Below are 26,843 nucleotides of genomic sequence, written 5' to 3'. Positions count from 1 at the left end.
CGATTTAGGGAATATAATCTGTTCTGTTATAACTATACTTACTAGAGTTCTTGACTTCTTGTACTACAATATATTTATTAACTAATTATTATTATTCATTAATATTATTCAGTTAATGACCTTTCAAAAATTATGTATGCAAAAGGATTGACAAAGTACTTGTTATGTTTTCTATATTTTAGTAAATGAGTAAACTACCTAGGTACTGTTATTCATTTCCAAAAAACATATTAGGTGTATGATGTTTAATTTTAATTATTTTAAAGGAACACTAACCTCAATCTTAGATATACAATAAAATTATAAAATCTAACAACCTACCAATTATAATATTTTGCTATTAATGTACCCTTATTATTACCTTAACAAATTTGTTTATTGTAAATTTATTTACAGATGGTATAATCTCAAATAAATTTTAAAAAAATGTTCCTAGTTTACCAATAATTGTATTTATTGGCTTCAGTCTAATGAAATGTAAATACTAAATGTATCCTTTTGTTTTGTTAGGTATATCCTAAGTCAACATGGCTTATATAAACTATAAATATTAGTTATCGTCAGATTATTTTGTATTTTAAAATTATTTATAATCTAGATTTGTAAAACCTTTAAGAAATTTTAAAAGATTTTTTTAAATTTACTTTTCAATCGGAATTGTCTTGATTTCCTTAAAAGTTACTAAGAAATTCCAAATAAAACCGTTCATTAGTGCAATTAGAGTAATAGCAAAGTAAAGCTTAAATTACAATCAAATATAATATATAAAGTACGGTACTATACGTCTTTACCTATAGAAGTGATAAAGATTTTTTACAATTCTATTAAAAGTTTTCTGAAAGAAAAAATAACCTAATATAAAACTAAACTAATTAATTCAAAATACCTAGTACGCATATAATATTTAAGCGATTAAGATTATATGTATTTATAATTTAAATTAAAGTACAGTGATAACGTATAATAATAATACAAATGAATACATAGTATGAAGGTATGTAGGTATTCATTGTGTATAGTATTTAATTTACAGTTTCATTTTATGTTAAACATATCTTATCTAATGGTTTTTTTAATTTAAAAAAAAAATACAGATATAGATACATTTAAAATAATATACATTTTTTTAGTTATTTAGATGTCAATATTTATTCGCGTTTAATATATTTTATTGTTCTCGTTAATATTATTTATTTAAAATTCGGTACCTAGTAACATCAAAATAAAATATACCATATTATTATAGTCGGAAATCAATTTATTTCTAGTGTCTACAAAACTATTAATACCAAATTTTAAGCAAATAATTATAACAAAAACAATAAATATTAAAAGCGATTAATGACATCTATGTATCTAAAAAAAAATAGATGCTAGAAATAAAAATTAGATCCCTGATCATAATATAGTATTTTTTATTTTGATGTATTTATAAATAATTTACCTAATTTCGATGACTCTTCATTAGTATTACACGTGGTATTACTATTGTTTAATTTTAATATCTGAAAATAGTAATTTTATGTTGTAGAACTGAAGTTATTCTGAAGACTACTTTGGATTATTTCAGTATTTTCGACCAACATATAAATAATTTCGTCTAGTATCTATAGATTTTTTTTATATATATTTTTATAATAATAGGTTTTTGAAGAGCGAGCATTATTTTTGGTTTTCAGCACTAACAGGTGTTCAAGAAGTTCAATGTAGACATTAAGCTGCAACCGTAATCGCGAGTTGCACGACAAGTGGTTGATTCACGAACTGGTTCAAAAATAAATTAAACCGGTTCAGGTATACGTGTACTTTTATATGGCAACGTGTTCAATTTTTTTTCGAACCGTCGCCGTCGGTAGTATGCCTTGAGAAACTACTACTAAGACAATTATTATTATTATTTACAAAACGATGCATTAGTATGAAAAATAAATCTTTCATAAGTGGTATACTGGTTATGTTTCAGACTTTCTGTGTGGGTGACTGACGATATATTATTCAGTTACTTGTCATATAACCTAATACATTTGTGTGGATATGAACAATATTCTATTATATTGTTATAATTTCAAAGATAAGATCATATTTATCATATTAATTATAATAACGACTGTGGTAAATAAAATGTAATTTTTAAATTTGTTATTATATATTAATTATTTTAAACATTTTAATCGAACCTAAATATAAAACAAAATCCATGGTTGTATGGGAATAAAACATTAAATAGTGCAATATTATTTGGATTATGCGTAATGGGCTGTAGAAAGTTATACTGGTTAAGACCATCATCTTATGGTTCATTATATGATAGGGCATTGAACTTTGTTTGGTGTATAATAGCTGTCTGAGAGCCCACAGCAGTATCGCTCGTTGCTTGAATAATATTCTCTAAAAATCTACCGGTGTCGCCCGCCTAGCCTGGTTTATAAATGTAAATTATATATGATCCCGAGACAATGAATATAATAATGCGACGATTGCTATTTCAATGAAATTCTGTCGCTGTCAAGCGCTGTAGAGTAGGTCATCAACATCACGGTCGTTTGTTGACAATTTAAGTCCATCACGCGTTTGGCTTTCTCGTCATTTTCTAGTGGAAAGATTTTCGAGCTTTTTCGCAGTCGACTGATTCCGTAGAGGTTATTCGCGAATGTCGTCCTGTCGTTACTATTCTACTCGTTATAGTTTTAATGAATTATCATAATCGGTAATTATGCTGAAAGTGAAATAAAATCCAGTGCATGTTATTGTCCATTTTATGGATATTAACGAATATTCCAAAATAAATTGCTGGCTTGTGTTTGTAGACATTGTATGTATTTGAAAAAAAGAAACTAAAATTTTCCTAGTCCTGTCTTGTATTTCTTTGTACTTTATACTCTTATAGAGAGCCAACATTCGACAACTACACTATAATAAATAATACTTACTAATTAGTAATTACTAACTATTAACTCTTAAATGTTAACTAACTCTTTAATGTTTAAGGTGGGAAGATACTTAAAACATGCGCTTGTATTTTAAAGTTTTACTTAGAAAAAATATAACATCAAAAGCAGCAATTATTCATCATACAGTATTGCAGTATTCATTGTTGTTACGGTCATGAATTAGTATTTTGCACAGTTTGCTAAAAAATAGCTCTTTACGTTGCTTTTATCTTTCTATTTTTTTATACGGATCACAAAGAAACTGATGACGGCGTTGATAAACGGTGAAAATTAGTGTTATTTTGTGGCAATTGAACGACAAAATGTGAGAAGGGTAGCAAATCGCACTATCGCAGAACTACGTAAATGATCATAAATAAGTACTGTATAGTGTATACCTACACGCACACACACACCCTATAATGTATACAATATAATATATTATGCAAGTATTAAAAATACAGATAAACAAATAATTTTTGCTATGTATTAAATGATTTAAATGTATATGTAGTCCATCTACGTTATTTTTTATCTTGGTATTAATGGTACTTAAACCTAATTTGTCAATAGTTAATTTTTATATTAGTGTTGAAAATATATGGAGCAACTTATACATTGGATTCCGCTGTGTGTAGAATTACCACTTATTGTTGGGTTTCAAGTGTCGTATTAATCTTATTAAAACACAACTCTTTTTGGGGTTTTTAAATAGTATACATTTTCTTCGTTATATAAATCAAGGTCTTAAATAGAGTACGTTATTGAACTATAAATAAAACTATAGCCAAATACTCAAATTCAATTGTTTTGCCTTGTTTGGTTTCCACATACGTGGCGTACACCGTTGTCTTATCATTTTTGTATAAATTACGCGTATAACTAAAATTATTAATGTTACCATCTCGCAATGAAATCTAAAAAAAAATTGTTATTGCCGTGTCGTGAAGTTGCATTGTTGTCTAATCAACAGTAACCGTTGAACTGCATTCAAACGTTGTTAAACTATATTGCCAACGTTCGTGTAAAAAAATATGCGTTTCCGAAAATCTTGTGTTAATGAAAGGTTATTATGCCCCATTATTTCGGCAACGGAGAATTTGATGGACAAGAAAATTGGTATTCGACCAGCTGTCGTCTTCCAGTGCAAAAAAACGAGAACATTGAATGCTTTTTGTCTCACGGAAAAAATAGGAACAAGAAAACATAAAATAAAACTAATTGTTTAAGTCACGTTCATTTTTGACCCCGAAATCTTCTTGAAAATATATATTTTTTAATAAAATTAACAAGTCGTTGAGGACGATAATTTGAAAAGCACAAATGTGACCGTACAAATATCACCAAAATGCATAAGAATTACGCGGTTCAAATTAATTTATTACAAGTTACAAAATATTACCTAATAAATATTTATTGTTTTGATTGTACTGTTATCTGTATAATGTGCAAATGTGCAACACCTAATAAGGGGCAAAAATCTAAAACTGATTGTCAAAATTTAAATTTTTCAGAAATTTAAAAAATATAATTCATCGAATTAATCAAATTTAAAACAAAAATAACTATTTTTTTTAATCTTATTATTTATTTTCATGAGAACGCAATATGAACCGAAAAACATTAAATTTTGGCCTGAATTATAAGTAAAATAGTGGGTACCTACATTAATTATTTCATTACTCGTTAAAATTTATCTATTATCATTAAATATAACAAGATCGAAAAAATTGTCTTAGTAAATAAAGAAGTTACGATATAACATAATAAACCACTCGTTCAGATTTAAGTTCAGATATATCAACATTTTGAAAATGTTAACTGATAAACTATTTACAGGATAAAAAGATGATGGTCATTTGAAAAAAAAGAAGTCGGTATCGCTAGAACACTCATTAAATATTCCATAAATCAGAAATTGAATGTATATTCATTATTATTAAAAGAAAAAATAGGGGTGAACGTTCTTGATGAATCACTCTGTATACATATTATTATTTTGTACTCGATAAATAATATTATATACGCTGCTGCTGCAGTGCTGCATTAGTAACGTCGTTACGTAACCATCAGGATGCGATATTGCGTGTGTGTGCGACGGTTTAAACACGCCGCGCGCGCACACACACACACACCTCTATAAGACGCTTCGTGTACGCCACAACGTCGCAAATCCCCTTAATAATATTAATAGTAATAATAATATATACCCAGGTAACCCGACGTACTTTCTCTTCGGTCACCACACACCACGCCGATTAAAAAAAACACACGTTATAACTTATACAGTAATAATAAATGTGATTTTTCTTGCGGTTGGCGCGGGCACTATTTTGAGACGGGGCTTGCCCGTACCGAACACGATACCGTCATGTGCAACGTGCAAGTTGTACTGCATGGAAAATAACGCTGCAGGTAGGTAAAGTATCATTAAAATACGCGTTTGCCGTGCGTAATCGATAAAAATCTATGACAACAATAATACGACGTTCGCGCCAATTCGATCCGCTGTCGAGGTACGTGACTCCGGTGGGTAGTAGAGCCGGTAAAACTTTTTCGTTTTTGTGGTGGGTGGAAAAAAAAATAATAATATTGATAGTCCGGAAAATCGGCCACCTCCCCTACCTTTTCACAACCATCGTGTGGCTATATATAGATGACGATACACAATAGGGCCTTACGCGTGATGTTTTTTTTTTTATGCCGATACGACAATGTTTACAAATAATTAATAACGGTAAACGATAATATTTTGTCTCAAACCAATAGAAGTGGAATAAAATGCGATAGTAGTCCTATCGGAACGTCGTTTTGTTTACTGCTCATGATGCTGAAGTAGTACTCTGTTAGACAATATTTTGGACTGCAAGTCGTGTGCAACACGTGAACTACTATTGTAATATAAATTTAGCACCCGCCTGACGGTTCTGTATGATAGTAATAATATGGTGGACGGTGGTATACGACGATGGTTGTCTGAGGGAATAAACGAGTTACACCTCATCATTGCTCTCGTGCACTGCTGCTGCTATTAATTCGTCGTTAGTTTTTTGGCGCGTACAAACGTGGTGATACGTTATTTATAATATTGTGTTGAATTGGCACGTTGTGTGAGCGTGACACCTGGTCTAATACAATATAATTTTTCTACGATGCTATTAAACGCGTTTGTATAAGGCATTAATATATAATATATTTACATTTAACATACCATACTATGAATTGCGGTAAAATCATTTATTTTAATGTGGGTCAATGTACATGTAACAGTAATAAACCTAAAACTGTTACGCGCGCACTCGAGATTCGAGAACACACACCGCATCGACGGTTAGCGGCTAACGGAATGAGAAAATGCCGTCCGGGTAAACGCTGCCACCGCCGCCGCCGCCTCTTCGCATTGGCGCGCTCGCCACGATATTATTATTATTATTACGCATCGTCGTGGCGGGTGGGCTTCTTGAGCAGTGGGTTCGCTATACTCCGTTCCTCTTGCCAACGTCTTGTTTCTCCATTCTCATTCGGAGGGTCGAGGGGTGCTAAGTCGACGGTGGCGTGGTCATTTAATTACGGTTATCGGAAGTATTCGGTTCCGAAAAAATGACGCTGAAATATTCGAGTCGTACTCGCAAACGAAAACAACACTTTTGTAACGCGGCCCTAGTATTTCGTCGTCGTCGTCGGTGGAGTCTGTAATCTCGTATTGCGAAAACAAAAAATCCTCCTCCTACCCGGCGCGGAGTATACGCGTTTCTCAATCCTTGGGATTATTATATATTATTGTTTAATGCTCGGCCGCGGCCGGTTGTTGTTGTTGTTCAGTATTTTATTTTTATTTTATATTATATTATATTTGTATAGAGAATTTATAAGCCGTCGTTCTCGTTCTAAATTAATAATTGTTGTGGGTGAATAACCCAACAGGAACGTCGTCGAAGGTGTCGGCAGTAACGTGTTATTATATATAATAATAATAATAATAATATAATAGCAAGCGTGTGGTGTTTTTGTATAGAGTAGGATCGACCGTCACGGATCAAAATACCGAAATGGCAACGCCGCACTACTGTTGTCGTCGTACTCGGTTTCTCTCTTTCTCTCCCTTCGTCCGCACCGCTGGAGCGGTACACACACACACACGCACACAATGCCCACGCCTGGTATGGCGGGTGGCAGTAATAGTAGTAGTAGTAGTAGTAGTAGTAGTAGTAGTTGTACTACTAGTGTAGAGTTCATCTCTCTCGCGCGCGCACAAACACTTCATTTTTCTTTTTTCTCGACCATCATCATCTTTTATAATTTTTTTTCTTCGTTCGGTTTTTCGTAGTAGAATACTTCATTATACCACGACGAGCGTTTATTGTAACGATAAGACTCTTGGCGCTCATAATATACAATCGACATTTTTTTTTTTTTTTTACTCCCATTAAATATGATCAAATACTTTTTTCCCGCTCGTGTTCAATTACCCACCGTAGTACGTAGGTGTGCGTGTGTGTGTGTCAGTGATCGAGAAAATTTACTAGGCGTTGTGTGGAAGGAAACTAATACGAATGTGTGTCACACACGTGCAATAACGGTGTTCGCTCGGGTGAAATTTTGCAACATCTTTTCCCCGAGCGAGTACAATGTAATATATTATATTTTATACGCACTATAAGTCTTAGACAAACGAATAATAGCGGTGTTCGATTCGTCGGATAAAATAAACGTGTGCGTGAGTCCACGATGTCGTGTTCGAGTGTTACGCTATTACATAAAACGCTAGGGGACCGCCGCACGAGGTATTTTTTCTTAAGAAATACGAGGGAAGAAGTGGGTCTTCTTTATTGGCTAATGCGGTGTGTGTGTCGTTAAGGGATACACGACGGGGGTCGGTAAAGAAGAGATCCATCGAATCTCGTCAAACCGGTTGTCGTGCGTGCGAGTGCAGTGGTTTTTTTTCTTTAAAAATCGAACTGTGAACACTTTTTGAAAACGAACGATCCATGCAACCTGTATATACTTATCGTCGAACACTAATATTATTTCCACTCGAAATGTGTCGTGTGTGTGTGTTTCCGGTCTTAGTGTTCTCGTGAACAAAATTTGAATAATAATAATAATGTATGGCTATCGATGAATGAAATCGTTTATATACCGCGGACAGCAAACTGTAAACAAACGAAACTCGTTCAACACAGAAAACGGACCAGTACTTTTAGTAGCGAGCGCGTCTACGACTCGAGATACTGAATAAAAAAAAAAAAAAAACTCGCAATGAAATAACTCAAAAGTTTTGGGCTTGAACAGCGGGGGTGTGTATGTGTGTGTGTGCGTGTGTGAAGGGTTGTAATAGTAGTGTCGTCGTTGTGGTGGTACGGTGGCGGTGTTTGGTATCGATGTGAAAGCCGTGCCCGGTCGCTGCCGGAGCACATAGTTTTATTATGTATGACGGTGTGTCTGTGCGTGCGCGCGCGCACGCACGGTTTGGCAACGTGGCGTGCGGGGCCAGCCTGGACACACACGCACACGCACAGAGACGTGCTTGAATCGTTAGGTCGGTGGGCGAACTCCGCTGCCGGGCCGCCGCCGCCGATGCCGTCGTGGTTGCGGTGATGGTGCGCGGCGGGAGGGGGCCCGGCTGCTCGTGATGCTCGGGATCCAAACCGCCGACCGAGCCGACTGAACGTTTGGATTTTCTTTTTTCGATACTTTTTCCGTAGATTATTATTTTTTTTTCCACCAATTCGTAATGGAAACGTCGGATTTTTTTTTTTTTATATTCCATCGCCGTCGTAACGTTTTTCATGCACCACAAGACTGGAATGCAGTGGCGTTGTCCGTCAATATCTCGGATTCACGAGGTTAAGGTGGAAAAATACGAAAATTCAAAACAATAATAACATTAATTTAAATTTTATTTTAATATATTATAATAATATATTACAACGTGTACGATATTATCATTTACGCAGTTCTGAAATTACAGCGAAGCACGAACTTACGCGTAGATCGACTTGGAATTGTGCACGAATTGTACCGGCCTGTCGCCTGTTACATATCGTTGTGTAAAGTTTGTTTATACACGATAATGATAAGTTATTATTTATTATTTCTTTCACCGTCGCAAGTATTTATTTGTAACTATTCGATCGTCGATTTTCAATAATAAATTCAATCCCATATCTGCGTATATTATAACATTACACGTAGCAGTGTTCGTATCACCTTGTGTGTATGTAAACGCGCTGTTAATTTTTTCCTTGTCGATCCGACGGAAATATTAACGGCGAGAAGATGTAAATTGTATTATACTATTATTTATGTATGTATTCCAATAGCAAACAATTTTTATGACCTAAGGTCAATATAATATAATACCCAGAGATTGTAATTCGCTGTTATTATATTGTAACACTTTTTATTTATTTATATGTATATAAATTTAATATGTATTGTGACGCTAACGGATAACATCAGAAAACCGGATTCGTCTATTCCTTTATAATAACGATAATAATTATTATTATTCTTATTCTTATGTTAATTTATTTAGGCGTGACTGGTGGATTGTCTTTACGCGACAGCTAATGTCATGGGGTTTCATAGGTTCAGACGATCTCGTATTTCTTCCCCCGAGATGATGCCCTCTGGAAAATTACTACAATTTTTATTGTTAAAACTTAAATACATACGCATAGAGACCGTATTGCTCATACTTTTAAATTAAATTAAATATAACGAATAACCAGTATCGGTAATTAATAAAAATGATAAATGACTAAAAGAAGATCTTATACGAAATGGGTCTAATATTTAATTATGTTTGCACGTACACTAGATAGTGACGAGAGTGCAATAGTTTATAAATGATTATCAAGTAAAACAAATTTTATAAGAAAACCCAGTTTTGTCAATGGTAGGTTTATTAAATGGTATCAAAAGAATCTTTTATTATATAATAATTATCTTATTTTAGATATGGATCTACGAAATTTTAATAATATACCTAATGGAATAAATTGTTTTTCTGCATCTATGAAAAAATTAAATGGTTACATATTTGAAAAAATCTATATTAATATATATTTTTATTTGTACTATCTGCTTAAAATATATTTACAATTAGCACAATAGAAGGAAGGATATATAATTTTGAAATAATAATAATAATCTAAACCTTGCTTATTTGAACATACTATTAAGTAAATTCATACGGTTGAAAAAAATTACAGATTACATATGTATTGGACAAAATCGTCTAGGTAAACAAAAAAATTATAATTAAAAGTTTTTTAATTTTTTTAATCAATTTAAATCACGGAATACACTAATCTAACATTTTTAAATGTAATTTTGGAAAAAATAGTTTATGATGTGCATTACAGTTCGTATAACGAGTATAACGTATTATTATTGATCTGTATTTATATTTATTGTTTAAATTAAAATATTTTTATGAATGAAAAGATTTTTACTATACAGTATACCAGATTAGAATTTTGTGATACTTCTATAATCATATCTAATCACTCCGTATAAGATACCTAATAGTATCTATTATATTATTATTTTGACATATTGAGATAATTACAATCTCAACATATGTTTGTCCATATATGCAATGAATATTGTAACTATATATAATGTTATATCGTTAATTACTGAAATAGTAAATTATTTGTCAATGTACAAAATATTATTGTTTTTGTAGACTGTGGTGCAGAAACTATTTTACGCGTGGTTATGGTAGGAGGGGAGTGAAGGCAAAACCATTAAGTGTATACTGTATAGCTATGCGTATTATATTTTTTTACACATTTATATCAATAAATCTTTTTAATGTTAATATATTATTATAATAGCAATTATATACGTATTTATAGTAGACTGTTTACAAATAGAGAATATTCTCATTGAAACGACAGTCTAAAGGTATAGACTCAATATCAAAAAATAAATAAATCGAGGAGGTCGCTCTGCTGTATAGTTTACCTACTATACTTTGTTATTTACTGAAATGGATGTGTTGAATTTGAGATAATGATAAATTATTGCGCTGGAAAGCGATTGTTGGCCTATTCCTATGAATATTTTATTTTAAATTTATATTGGTAATTTGTTGAATTATTTTTTCAAAAAATATGTAAAAAAAACATTGTTTAATATATTCGTACTGACTAATATCATTATTGTTAGCGAGTGATATACAAATGGTGTGCATTTGTTATAATACTAAATGTATTAATAGCTTGAAATTAATTTAAATATTTAGAAAATATGTTTAGTAATAAAAAAAAAGTATGTACGTGATGACAAAAAGTTTTAAATCTCTTCGAATAATATCTTTTGTATTATAAAAATATAGTTCATATTAATTGTTTTGTGTTCTTGAGATTTTTGAAGTAAAGATTTTTGAGTAAATTCTTTATTTTTATTAAAAGAAAAATATTAAAGCAATTTCGAAAATTAAAATTTATTTAAAATATACCTAAATAGCTTAAAATTGGTTCTAATATTTAAAAAAAGTAATTATGGAATGCTTCAAGCTTTTGCGACTATTATATTTTGAATAATGATAAAAAACCCACATCTTTTGAGGATTAATTGTAATTATACGTTTGAATATCTAATTTCGTTATGTTTGAATTGATCATTCTAAAAAAAAAATTATGTTTATATAGGGTTTTACTAAAATTTTTTCGATTTTCAATAAAATCAAATTCTGAGTAATTTTGTTCTAAATATTCAAGCCTTAGGTGTTAAAATAAAAGTTAGGAACTTAAAAGCTCATGAGTGGGTATAGCTTAGTTATTACAACTAGTCTTAGTTATAACAAAATTAAAAATAAGAGATTAAATGGGTTTTCCTGAGCTTTAAATTTGCTGTTATGCGTTAGTATAACTAAGACGAAGTGAGGTACATACCGACGAAGGCTGCTTAGCTAAAGAATTATTTTTTAGTTGAACTTAAATAAAACATTTATAATGACAACGGTGAAAACACTTAAATACTCAAATAAATTAATATTCTAGAAATATGAAATCAGGACTGGGCACAGGTGGAATTTCTCAATGATTCATTAAGATTCATTGTTTTAGAGAAATCAATAATTATACTATTATTTTTTTTTTCATTATTACCAAATTAATCTTATTTACAATTTATTTATAATAACTTAACTTAATTAAGTCATATAATTTAGTTTATTTAAGAATTTAATAATATTTACATATTTATTTGATTGAATATCCATTTATAATGCTTCTCCTTTCTGTTATGGTACGTGGTGTTTGTTTCTTATTTATTATAATATTGTTTATACCCATTCTTGTGTTTTATTTTAATACGTCATATTGTCAAATACGTAAAAAAATGCGTTGTAAGTATTGTTAAACTTTCCCCTCTTTCCTTACATAGAACTCGGTAATAAGGTTAGGTTTGCACTATTTCTCTGATACTACTAATAGAAGATCATTTGAAAGATAAATTATGTTAAATAATATAGATATAAATTTGCAGTGTAAAATCATAATAATATTATTATATAAGTGTATAACATTTTTGAGATAATATTATAAATCTTAGAATAATCTTAAGTCACATTATCAGGGAAAATAAAAGGAGAAAATTTTATATAATGTTCAAAAAATGTATATGATACCAAAATTTAAAAACTCGAACTATCACAACAAAATTGAAAGAAAAATATTTACTTCTTTAATTATTTATAAACCTACTATTCGTGTCTATTGGATAAGCAATTTATGACTTTTAATATTGTACTTGATATAATTTTTTCAATGACTTTTGACTATTGTACCTATTTTTTTTTTTTAATTTAGTTATATTTCTTTATAATTACTACTGTGGTGTACAAAATATTGGTATAAATCATTGTTATTAAATAAAAGTAATGATTTGAACCGATTAGGAATTATAATATGACATAAAAAAAAAAAAAAAAATGATTTTTAGTGACCTTTTTAAATTCTATATTTCTTAAAATAAATATTTGATTATATTATCGTTTCTATATTGTATGCACTTAAAAATTACTAAAAATTTATAAATATCAATACTATAGTTCCATCTTGGTTGAATTACTAATATAAATACAGAAAATTTTACAGTCAGTTACTTTTTATATTTTAATTAGTAGTATTTGTATTTAATTGTTGAAATTATAGGTATTTTATTATAAAAACAAAATATTCCCGTCTCTGTCGGAGTAAAATAAAATGTTTGTTTATGTTTTCACTTTTTTTTTTTATTGTTTTATGTTCCTATTATGAAATTATTTCAGACTTTTTGTATGTATTATTATATATATTATATATATTATAACTATAAAACTCAAATTATATTTGATCTTTGAAATAAAATCTTAAATATTTTTTATATATGAGAATTTTCGAATTGCAGTATGAATATTTGTTTGTTTATTTAATTAAAAAACTATTTACAACTTAAAATATTTTTTCTTATAATTTATTCTACTTATACACATAAGTTTTATTTTATAATTTTTCAGTAAAACTGTAGTATTTAATTTTGTTCAACTGTTGTCAATTCATTCATCAGTTACCTTCAAAATTACCAAAATTACCATTTTAAAGTATAGTTGTATTAATATTCTATTAGTTTTAAAAAAATCAAGAGTTTGGCTCTTTTGTATTCGTTTGTTAAAATTATGGTTTTTATATTATTATGTTATTTTAGAAAATTACATAGCGACTTTATGTTAATAACTTTTGGAATATTTCTACGTGCTTATACAAACTACAAAAATTAAAAACTAATATTTTCTAATTAAGAATAATTAAGATATCATGACTGGGTGTATCAAATATTTTTATTAACAATAATTTTCCTAAAGTTAACTAGACAAACCGAAATCTGTCTGATCTTTTTTTTCATTAAAAGAAATTATTAATTATATATATGTATATATAAATTATAAATATATTAAAAGTGTAGGTATAGCTATTTAACATCGTTTGATTAAAAAATTAAATTAGGACATTTATTTCCGAACGTTACGCATACGAAAAATGGGTAAAAATAGTCTACTCCATTTATATACAATTAAGAATCGTATTATGTGTGGAGTGCCGAGAGACTGATAAATAACTTTTAACTTGACTAGCATTTTTAGTAGTCTAACATTATAAGATAGTATAGGTCGGGGCGGATTACGAACAACGGCCAATTTACGTTTTTATTTTTGTTTACTTAATAGTTTTTCCTTATCGCTGCTGTAGTATTTTTATCTGTTCTTAGGTCAAGAATTTAGTTGACATCGATTGGAATCAATTATTTACGTATTTACCCACGATAAATATGTGTACGATTTATTAATATTTTATTATGATTTGGGTTGGTACATATATTTGCTTATTAATATTTATTTGTATGTACAGCCAATACGTATACAAATAAAAGCCCTATTTTTTGGCAAATATTTATTGAAGGACGATTAAAAACAAATTTTTAACTTGAACGTTTTTTGCTTCAAAATGTTAATTTAGTAAACGATAAAAAGCTATATCTAGTTCCCTACGGTTCCATTTATAGAATAATAAACGAGCAAATTATGTAAAAGATGTAAAAGATGTGTAAAACGTTTGTAGAACTTTTGTCGTTAACTGAAAACCTTTTCTTGTCGACGGAATTCGGTTATATAAAAACCACGAGGGAGGCGGTCGTAAAAGTACTTTTACTTTTGCTAGGAGCTATTTACTTACCCTCCATATGCGTCGCAGATGTGTACTAAATTCCAACGAAAATCAACCAGGTGTAACCGTATAAAAATAAACACATTTTACATCTTATTATGAAATAATTTACTTAAATAATTATTAAAAAAAGTATAATTAAAAATAAACTTAAGTTATGAAACGATGAAAATAAATTACTAAAAAATAGAAAAAGTTATTAACTAGTTATTGTTTGATTTATATTATTCCAATTGATTAAAACGAGAAACTATTAATTGTTATAACAATTTTAAGAATATCCATTTTATTTAGCCCGTAAAATCGTAATTTAGAATTTATAAATCGTACATTATTAAACTATTTAGAAAATATTTGAAAAATGTTGAACACGAACTCGGAAATACACAATTTAATTTTGTTGGCTTATAAATATTAAAACGCTGTTCTACAAGGTTTTTTAAATTGTATTCGCGCGTTCGGGCCTGCAGCACAATTGTTTACATGTGTAGCGTGTAGCCCGGACTTGTAAATGTGATTTCCATTTTTTCTTTTAATAATACGCATTTACGTAATTACCGTTAATAAAAAATTATTATCATCGCAAAACCATTGTGAAATTGATTTGTATTAATTGTTCAGTTGTCCTATACTCTCTATGTGTATGTGTCTTACACATGGTAGCAAAATAAAATTTCGATCTGGGTAAATAAAGTTAACAAACGTTAAGCAATAATATTTTGTATTCTACACTTACCATTATTATATAATATTATATTTGATCGTGAAAGAGAGAAACGTACAGGAGGAAATAAAAAAAGTAAAAACTCCACTAGTCTGGTATAAGAAACGCCCTGCGCTCATGCGTCATTTCGATTAAAATCGATGCGACGACCGTGTGTTTTTGGGGTTTTTATATTACGGTCTCTCTCCGGGCCAGGGGGTTGTTCTTTCCCGCAACCCCTTCGACTTCCTCCAGGGTAGTACCACCGTGTCTCGTATAGTTATATGCGCATTTATATCAATATAATAATAGTTTTGAAGAACCCAGTGCAGGCTGTGATGGGGCGCGTACGTATATGTATAGTTTTGTGTTTAGTCGTCGTCGTCGTTGTCGTGCACATCCAACCGTCGAAGGTGGATGTGCACGAAATTCGCGGCACTGATTGACGGAGTGACGACTAACACGACTCGAGCGGCGGCGCGTTTCGTCGAGTGCATTAAATCGCGCCCGTCGCCGCCGTCGCCCCGCGAGTGTGTGCGTAGCTGGGTTTTTTGCGCGTGCCCCGACCGACCGATTTCGTTCTGCAAAACACCATCTCACTCGTGTTCGTCGCCCGGTAGTCGAGTAGTGTAGTAGTTATTCGTCGTTCGTCATCTACTCGCCGCCGCTCGTAATTCCACGTCATAACAACAAATCATGTATTTAATGTTAAACGTATTTTTAATATCATATATAAGAAATAAAACTAGAAAAGATACAACACATTTCTGCGATTAATTTTCAATACAAACAATATAATATGAACAAATTACAGTTATCACCGCCCTGACGTTTGTTGCTCGGTTCGAACATGACTAATAATTTCGTCGCGTGTTTTTTGCCACAGGTATGGACGCGTGCAAAGCGTTAAAATACTGGCGAGATCGAAGGAAGATGCGGTGCTGGCCCCCGGTGGCTTGTGCGCCACCGTGTCGTTCATGGACATCAAGTCCGCATCGAAAGCTCACAACGTGGAGCAAAAGTTGGACGACAGGCCCCTCAGCACCGAGTACCACGAGCCCGCCTCCATATCGTCGGCCAGCCCGACAATGCCACACCTGTATCCGGCCCCCACCAGGCCGTACATCCACGGGTGAGTTTCGTCTTTATATAATATTTAGTTACCTATCTCATACGCAATATATTTTATTCGAGATGGTATTATCATTTATTTTTATCGTTTTAAAAATTTTTCGTCACACCCCCGCCGTACTACACTGCAGATAACGATAGAGAGAAAGAGAGAGAATGATAGAGAAGCGTGCGAAAGGTGGGTTGTTATGGAGATAAAATGAGTGAGTATGATTGTATGTGTGCAGTGGAGAGGAAGCACGTACTTTACCTACCTTTATGTGCTGTATAAAAAAATTGACACTACGCCAGATGTGACGACGGTAAACCTCCTTCTGGTACCCATCTAATTAAAAATCGATTTGATTATAATTATATCTATACTATTGCTGATACATGACGTGTGTGTGTTTGTGTGTGTGGCGGCCACCATCGTCATCGTGTGTGTGTGTGTGTGTGGGGGTTAAAACAATGTTATAAAATAATTGGTAAATTGTATGTATAGCAGAGTTATCGAGGAATGGTTAAATAGTGAATTCTTTTCTTTTATTATAAATTTCATATTTTTTCTCATAATTTTGTTTTATTCGTTAGTGGTTTTACCTATTATATATTTTTACGAATCGTATCAACTCGCCTCTAAAGCTGTCGTTGTCGATGTATTGCTTTTAAACACAAGTGGTTGTGATTGATTATGAACCTATGTCGTTGTCAAACTCGTGTTGCATTTGTGACTGTGCATTTAACTGCAGAATAATTGTGCGAATAGTGTAATAGTAGACGTGTTCGATTTATAAATACTGGTAGATATCATACTAAAGAACTCAAATGTCAAAAACACAGTTTAATAATAATATTCTATTGCGTATGTGTTTATAAATGTATAAATGTCTTAATATGGATTACGATTTTCTTAAATTACTTTTTTAATTACGTGATAAAAAATATCATTTTAAGTTATAATTAACCTTAAAGCTTACTAGCTTAGAATATTATCTAAATAATCCCTATTTCTTGTACACTTTTGTTTCATAAATATCTTATGAGCACACAAAGTGTAATATTTATGATAATAAGTAACAACCCTATAGTTGCCTATTATAATTTAAAAAGTTTAAACACAGTAGAACTTCAATCTTTCAATTTCAATTTCATTATTATAATTTGTATTTTATATTATATCTAATCGGGTGTTATGTAAAGTATTCTGATAGCTAACACTAAATTAATCAAGAAAAAATAATAAAAAGATAACTATTTTTTTTTTAAAACATTTTTGCTAAATTTTATTCCATTGATTTTCACGTACTATTTAGCTGAATAAGTAATTTCATTACAATTTATGTTGGTATATTTGTAATAACTGTCGCGATTCTACACATATTGTTTTCCCATTGTCTTATTCTTTGCGCGCCCGCCACATATAATATTTTATACTGTGTATGGGGCATAATATACAATCCATCTATCTATAAAAGATGATAGATATGTGGCTGTTAATGGAATCAAATTTAATAAAAATATTTTAAGTGTAAACAATGCACAGATAGATAGTATTAAATAGTACACTCTACACACACGCACGCATTCATGACGGTTCAGCGCACACACAGCTGTCGATAAATTAAACTTGGCAATTAAAATAATTATACATAGACCTAATAATTATTATCATTATATTGTGAATTGTAATCGGTTGGATTGAAAGAAATTCAGTATAATATTATTATCGATAGCGTATAAAAACATTTGTCACTATTATAATAATAATTTATTATGATTATGAATATTATGACGTAACTACTACCGATCTCACAATAACGTACGCGTGTTCCTAGTCTGTTATCGCGCACTTCCGTTTACTCTGTACTCGTGGAAACTAAAACCATTATATTTTTTAATTACCATATTGTGCTTTACGCGTGTAAGTCTTCGTTGTTGTTTCAGTTGTGTGCGCCGAAAAGTTAATGAAAAAATAAAATGATAATAATAATATTTTATCGTTCATAAACGTACTATGTACAAATTGAATAATAGAAAAAAATTCCGAATTTAAATCGTAGTTATTAAGAGGCCGTAAAAACATGCTTTCGTACTTCCCATTTACCTCAGCTCTCGTTGGTCGTAGAAACATGATTTTTTCATCAAAATAAACTAGTTCTTCTAGATAACTACGTTCTAGATTTTCAATTTTTTTTCAAACCGATTATATTTGCGTTTGAAATTTTCAACTTTTTCTCTAGACGTTGATGGTTTCAAATACACTAACGCTATCCTAATCATTTTTTACGCTTGGTTTTAAAATAGGTATTTAAAAATCTGAATTAGTTTCTAGCTGTATTCCACGAATTCTTCATAGTTCATATAAATTATCATTGAATTTTATGTGTAATGATTTTTACTTTGTTATATCAAATAACTAAAGTTTATGAGTATGTTTTTTAACGAACATGGGTTACCGGGTTGCCAGTTGGTACATTTAATAAAACGCTTTAGGTGTGTACATCGTAGTTATTACGGTCGTTGTTACCACTATTTAAAATACATACCAAATAATTTAATAAATAATCGTTATATTTTGCAATCATGGAAATTCTCTAATTGTGTCAAAATATTTTAACTGTAAAACCATGCCGTTATTTGTTGTATGTGTTGGATAAAATTTTAATATTCCATACATTTTTACTACTTATTTTCATTATAATGTTCTTTGTCACAATATGTCTTTACACGCATAAATACTATAATAGTGTAATACTTAATAATATATTAAGAAAAAAAAAAATCAAAAATAATACGTTTATTTTCTCAAAGTTAATACTAGATATTTTTTAATGAAATAGTTTAATGTTATAATTGTAATATACAAAGACGGGAAATATGTTCTCAATATAATTAACAAACTAATTCGCCATGTACTAAAATTACATAATATTATTTAATTTCTATTTTACCTACTATATTATGTCCTTGTAATAAAGCTGTATATTTTTTTTTTATCCCGCTTCGATTTTAGGTTTACTAATATATTTAACAATTACTGTTAATACCTATTTAATAATTTATTGATTAAATTTAATTAATTAAGGGAATAAATAGAAAAAAATGTGAGTAGTATAAAATTTACATTTTTAGTTGGGCATAATAAATTAATTAAACACTATTAAAGTGTATGCATAATGTGTATAAGTCATAATATGTCCTTGTTATTTTCGTGTCAAGCTTTAATTATATATAAACTGATTGAATGACGTTCGCGTAAAATATTTTTCCGTAATAAACTATGTTTGATTACCTATGTTAGGTATACACTATATTATTTAGCAATATGCAAAATATTTTCAACATGAAATTGTTTGTAATAATCCATTTAGTTACAATTATTATATATAGTAAAAATTAATATTTACCGAGATAAACATTACTGTATTTTAATAATCAATTTGTTCATAGTGTAAAAGTTTCAAGAACTAATAATCTTTAAGTTATTCAACCATTGAAAAACTTAATTTTTAATATTTTTTCCCATTTTTATCTATTGTGTAAAACCAATAGTATTCTTGCTAATTTATTTATGATTAACGATAATTGGTATTTAAATATTTAATTGTAAAATACTAACACAAAATGCCATTCGTCTTCAGTTAGTTTTATTTAATAATCATTGAAAGTTTAAAAAGAGTGCCGATGCCATACGAATAAATTATGCTTCTAGACGTAATGGTGCACTGCATCTCAGTTGTTCTACAGGAGTTGACTAAAACATCAAATATGTAAAAATGACTAACAAATAATATTCATATTTTTATTATTGTCAAGTGTGATAAATAGCGTGTTAACTTGTACAGTGGATTACAGTTATTTTTTATTATTCAATAATAGTAGTATTTGTGTTAAATTATTTTTCTTTAGTAGCTGTTATAGCCCTTTCAGTCTTTGCGTTGAATCCATTATGTTCCATGCCATCTTTCTCTATTTTCACTAATTTCCAACTTTGTTCCTTACACACATTTTTCAAAGTTTAATTTTAACTTATTCATCCATTGTTTGTCTGGAGCAACCTTTAGGTCTTGTTACGTATAATTACCCGTTTCCTAATACCATTATTTCCCTAACACGGCCTGTCCATTCTTCTTGTTTGCTTCTGATAAATGCTTTTGTGTTATGGGTTATCAATTGAATCATATTATTTACTTTATTTTCACTATTATAGATATTGGTTTTTATTTTGTACAAGGCAAATTGTCTTGTTTATTATATAGTTTAATATATCGCATGATTTATTTTTTATTAGTTTATATTAACCAATACGGTTCAGTAATAATATAATATGTACAGAGTCAATTCTGAGATAATGGATATTGGTTATCACTGAAATAAAAATAAATTTAAAACTTTTAACTTATTATAATTGAGCAAGATATATCTACTACTACTATGCATATTATAATTTTCACATAAACCTTATCGTCTACATTTTTAGGTTTTAAATGTTTATGTTTAATTATTTCTTTAAATATTAACATTTTAGGCTTTAGTTGTAATCAAGTTACGTTTCGATTTATGTAAGTGAAAATATCGAATCATATCTTTAGATAAGACGTTATCTCAGAATCAACTCCATCCTCGCCCGATATATCGTTTAAAAGCGAATCAACAGGATATTTATGTTGAGGTTAACACATCTAATCCCCCGTGACAATATCGTCGTTTCCATACGATAGATTAATTAATTACCTACCATTTTCTACTTTTCTACCTACGGGAGTACTTAATAAAAATACTTAAAGAAATAAAAAATTCCGTATAAATATTAGGCTGTAGTTAGTAGTCGGATATCTCAGAAAAACGCAATATTATGATCACACGAGACGACCCGTGCAGTCAAAGACCGTCGATCATTTAAAACAGAAATCAACAACAACAACAACAACAACGGCAACAGCAGCAGCAGCAGCAGTAGCAATAAAGAGATCTCGAAACTGCGGTCGGCGGTCCTATTTGTTTTGCGAACGAGAGTCCAGTGAACCCGCGGGAGAGCTTTCCCTATTGCAAAACAGTATTGCCGCCGTCGCGTATAGCGCTTTCACCTCTTGTTCCGTGAGGTAGTGGCGCGCACGCGCCCGCGCCCGCGCTCCGGCATTAAGAAAACTCGACAGATCGACGACTGAACAAACAAAAAAAAAAAAAAACAAAAAAAAAATAACCAGAGTGACGAAGAAGTAACGGAATAACGATAATAATAAAACAACGAGACAACGACGTCCGCGCGACATGATGTCGTCGAGCAAATCGCTGGAAGCACGCGACCGGCGACGATTCAAAGTTCGCGGTCGTCCTGTTACTCTAACGTTACTCTGAAGTTTTCGCAGTCGCTGCAGCGGCGGCGGCGGCGGCGCGCGTACCGCCGAACCGACGGTGGCTCGGTGACTGCTGTCAAACTAACCGTCGACCGGGCGGCGGCGGCGACGGCGGCGATCGCATCGCGGCGCAGACGTTGCCAGATTCATTCACCACTCGGTCCTCGATCGGCGGGGGCAAGTGCACGACGCTGCTGGTTCCGTACCCGTCGCCGCGGCTCGTTGGAGTTGCCCGTAATCGGTGTCGGCGGCTTATACGTTTTAAAAAAAAAAAAAAAAATTATTACTCGTTGCCCGCGAAACCGCCGCCGCCGATGCTTCTCCCCCGCGGAAACTCGTCGTCGACGCCTCGCCCTTACTTGTCTCCTCCTTTTCGTCTCCCACTCCGTTTGACCGATTTATATAATAAAATACAATGCGCGGTTGCGACGAACGTCGTCGTCGTGTAAAAGAACACGTCCCCTCCTCACCGCTTCGGCTTTTATTATTATTCCGGACGGCAAACGGCTTTTGTCTGTGCAGACGACGAGTTCTCTGGACCCCGAATAGAGACTATACATATATATGTATATATTATTATATTTTTTTCTCGCTCTTTGTTCGCTCGGCTCTGTGTCGAGTGACGATAGCGGCCTAATTAACGTTTTACGGTTCGTCGTCGTTGTATTCAATTTATATATTGTATAAAAAACAAAATAAAATAAAAAATAAATGAAAAAAAAAAAACTGCATAATATTATTATTACACACATGCACAGTAGTAGTAGTGGCAGTAGCATATAGTAGTATATAGTAGGTATCAGTCGTATTGGTTGCATAAGTATTGTTGTTGTAATTCATTGTTAACATAGTATTCTCGTACAGATTATATATTTTTTTTTAAATAAAATATTAGGGATATAATAGTTATAAAAACGCGCCGATAGTATAATAATACGCCTTACGGTTTATTTATTTTCATACGTAATAAAATTAGGAATTGAAGATAATAATAATAACGTTTTTATTGAACAGTTTTTTTTTCTAAAACTACGTTTTATTTGGTAATTTGTATCCACGACAAGACTGTTATGGATAGCATGAGCGATGTGTGCCAGAGCGTTCAGTGGGATTTAAGTCGAACTGTTTTTCTAATAAGAGAATTATTTAAACATTAATTTGGATTGTTTTTCTTAAAAGTTATTGTGTTATATTCGATTTATTTATTAATTCTTAACGGTATATTATATTATTTGATAATCCCACTATGTTAATTACAACATAAAATTGTTTTTATGTACTTTGTTAGGTTATACATATATATATAATATATATAATATATTGAATATGTAAAGTAATAATAAAAATTATTTAGATTAATAATATGATAAAAAGTAATAAAAAATAATGTAATAGGTATCTACATCAAATGTTTTATTATTAGATCTGTTATTTCTAATTGTTTTATTTTTTAATTTATGACCTTCGTATTACTAAATATTTTTTGGCACTAATTATATAATATGTATTTAAATTAGGGCAAACTATTATTATTATTATTTTTTTTTTTGATAATTGTAAAAAAATTAATTTCAAAATTCTTACCTACCTTTGTTACGAATTACGATCGAAGAAAAATTATTTAAGTATCTATTAATTTACGTGAAACATGATATTATGTACAACACTTAATTACAATTTTAGTATTTGTAGGCTATAAGAATTAAAGTAGATAATTGTAATATTGAAAATATGATTTTTATCCTAGCATTATTAATAAAATAATACTGAAATCTATAACTAGTAAATAATATGTAGTTGGTACCTAGATAATATTATACACCTATTTAATAACCAAGGATCTTGGTTCGATAACATCCATATTCATATCTATCAATAAACTATAAAGTATAAGTATAAATTATAAAAAGGTATCAATCATCATTTATTTTTTCCTAAAGGTTATCTTTAATATTTTTTACTTAATTTTAAATGTACGTACAATATAATATGACGTGTATGAAATGTAAGAAATGCGCTTTAAGTATTTATAACATAACCTATTTCGTTCGTAAAATAAATATCAAATTATCTGTTTTGTACTAAAATTAGGCAATCAAGGTTTATTTTTTAAAAATGATTTTTATCTTTGGTACATAATGTAGTTAGAACAAGAGAATTAACTTGATCCCCATCACATAAGATTAAAGTACAATCATATACTAAAATATTAAAATTCTAAAGAAGTATTTAATATAGTTTATATAATATATTATGTCAAATTAATTAATAATATTGAGATTTTTATATTGTATATAAACTAAAATTAATTTACCTAAGTAAAAGAAACTTATTATAATATTGATAATCCATATTTTATTTTAAAAATACTTACAAAAATTAATACAATTTAAGATAATTTTTTTTTTTTTTATAAATATAACATGATAAATCGTTTACAATTTGGAATTACTAATGCTATTTAAAAAACACTAATTGCTAAAATGCTAAAATACTTAATGCTATCTCTAATGGATATTATTTTCATACATTTTTCTAATTTACTTATAATAAAAAGTTACATAATGTCATTGGCTTATAATCTATTCTCAATGATAATATTTTAAGTGATATATTAAATATAGCTGTTTTTTAAATAATACATATTACTATAATACATACATGATAATGTAATAATAGAAATATATTGTGAAATAAAAAATAATTGTTATTTTAATCATTAAATCAACTTAATTTTTATTTTTATGTATAATTTTAATTGTATACTCAATATTAGTAAACTTTACAGTTACAGTATACAGTTTCAAATTAAAATAACGCTTTATAATATAATATAATATTATAATAAATAATTCTTTGTCATTTTCATGCATTATGAATATACATGCACGATAATACACAGTATATGCATAGCAAAACTAAACATTTTTACTAGACCAGCTTAAAATATATAAAAATGGTTCTCCACCAAGAAAATTCTCTTTCTGTTAATTTTTGACGATTGAATTCTAAAAATACCTTGCTTTTATGCATTAGTGGTTAGGTTAAATATTGAAATTTATTTATTAATTGTATATATTTTGTGTATTTAATTTAAGGTACCCACTCATATGTAGATGTAAAATCGTACCCATTTATCATACAGGAATTAATTTTTTTTACAAATTCTTTAATAATATTTTTCATTGTATTGTCCCTTATTTCACATCTGTTTATTTTTTAAGGAAAACGTTCGATTGCTATAGATTATAGGCTTTGGATTGACTCATTATTTTTCTCTTAACGTAAATAACTTATTTTTATGACAGTTTTAAATTTTAATTAACATCACTACTATGATATTATTTTCTCGATGGCATTCAAGTATTTCTCTTGTAGCCCTGCCTTTAATTATATTAAAATAATATTAGGTAATCTTGATTAAATAGAACACGTGAGACCCTGATCATAACAAACATTTTTATTGATTCCTTATAGATCAATCGTACGACTCGTGATTGTGCATTATTGCCGCTCTTGATTATTATCGATCATTATTATTTGCCGTCGATTATTATTATTATTTTAATTTTTAATTAATCACTATTGCGTAATAATTGTAAAGGGAAAATTCATTAAGGGATCGCTAGTAATTTGTTACGCTTGTATAATTATATGCATGTTGTAAATTGTAATGTTTCCTCGGCAATAATTCATTGTCATAAAATAAATAATATTATGTTCCATATTCTGCTCTACTTCTTCTAGATCTGGTAACTTAACACCTTATATTAATTTGATGTTATTCATTCAGTCATTCATGATAAATTATAATATTTCGGTAATTGTGCGATTTATATTATTTATTATTATTAAGATTAGAGTATACGCCATGCGGCTTTTGACAACAGTATGACAATACAGAGTTACATAACATTAATTGAAACAGGGTAACAGTTAAATTAAATTACATAAACATAACGTTTGGATTAATTAAACAAGAATAACTGTATTTAAAATTAGATAACAAATAACATGAATGTAGAAGTAGGCCTAAGTAAAAAAAATACTATTGATTGTTATTGAAAATCGACAACATTCTCACCAAAAGGAAATTTTTTGCAAAAGTTGTACGACTTACTGGTAGGTAAAATAACATCTTAAACCTGGTGCCACCGGGAACACGAAAGTCAAGTCGTTCTAACAAACGGAGTGCACCAATAGTTATCTATTAAGACGAAAAATTAAGTATTTTAAAGTGTAATCTTTTCTTTTTTTATATAAAGGTCTTATTTGATGTATTAGTTTATTTATTTTTGTTATTTATTTTCTACATCATAATTTTTTTGCAAAACCAAATTTCCTCTTGTGTTCAGAGTATGCATAATCTTAATCGGCTTACAAACGTTAGTTCCTACTTTTTTTCATAAGATATTTACAATCTATTTTTACTTCGAAATTAGAATTATAAGCAAACGCTAAACGAGTTATACGTGAAGCTTTTTTAAGAAGAATCCACCATTATTTATATTGCTTAGTCTGAGTTTTTCTTTTGTTTTATTTATTATTATTAATTTTTTTAACATGTTAATAAGCAAATCGTAACACCATTTTCACTTTAACCGTCTTGGGGATTATCTGGAATGAATATTAGATAAGGTTGATAACTTTTTTGTAAGAGGGTTAGAATGGAGAGATAGTTTATTATACAATGTTATGAAGAAACATTTTCCTTCTAAATCTTAAACTTCAAGTACTGTTGTTATTTTTTAGTCATTGTGGAGTCTTGAGATTAAAAACATAGCGTTAGTTTTTTTTCTTAGAGAAATATTTTGAAAAGTGAATTTTTTGTATGTTTGATTTTTTTGCACTATTCTAGAGCTGGAGACTATAAGTTCTAATGGATTTTAGGAGGATTTTGTATATTATCAATTTGATTTTTAAGTTTGCGTCTGTATTTCTGTACTTCTGTAGTGTACTAGTGTACTTAGCATGTGTAGGTGATTATTTAATTATAGCTTTTTTGATTTTATACAACATA

The 26,843-nt window shown here is 29.9% G+C and overlaps 1 protein-coding gene across 2 annotated transcripts in view; it reads left to right on the top strand.

The window, feature by feature from the left end:
- LOC114122843 (protein split ends-like) overlaps positions 1-26,843 on the top strand; it is a 52,442-nt gene that overhangs the window by 8,549 nt on the left and 17,050 nt on the right. Inside the window, exons 1-2 of one of the 2 annotated variants that reach the window (XM_027985615.2) lie at positions 15,820-16,051; positions 16,240-16,485. In XM_027985615.2, coding sequence (XP_027841416.2) covers positions 16,050-16,051; positions 16,240-16,485 — 248 coding nt within the window. In that variant the 5' untranslated portion in view covers positions 15,820-16,049. Of the gene's footprint in view, positions 1-15,819; positions 16,052-16,239; positions 16,486-26,843 lie in introns of those variants that run through there. The other variant, XM_050201197.1, reaches the window with a different exon arrangement.

Source organism: Aphis gossypii, chromosome 2, assembly GCF_020184175.1.
Source record: "Aphis gossypii isolate Hap1 chromosome 2, ASM2018417v2, whole genome shotgun sequence".
Taxonomy (NCBI): domain Eukaryota; kingdom Metazoa; phylum Arthropoda; class Insecta; order Hemiptera; family Aphididae; genus Aphis; species Aphis gossypii.
Note: the sequence above shows the minus strand (reverse complement) of the source record. Positions and strands in the feature narration are given on the sequence as shown.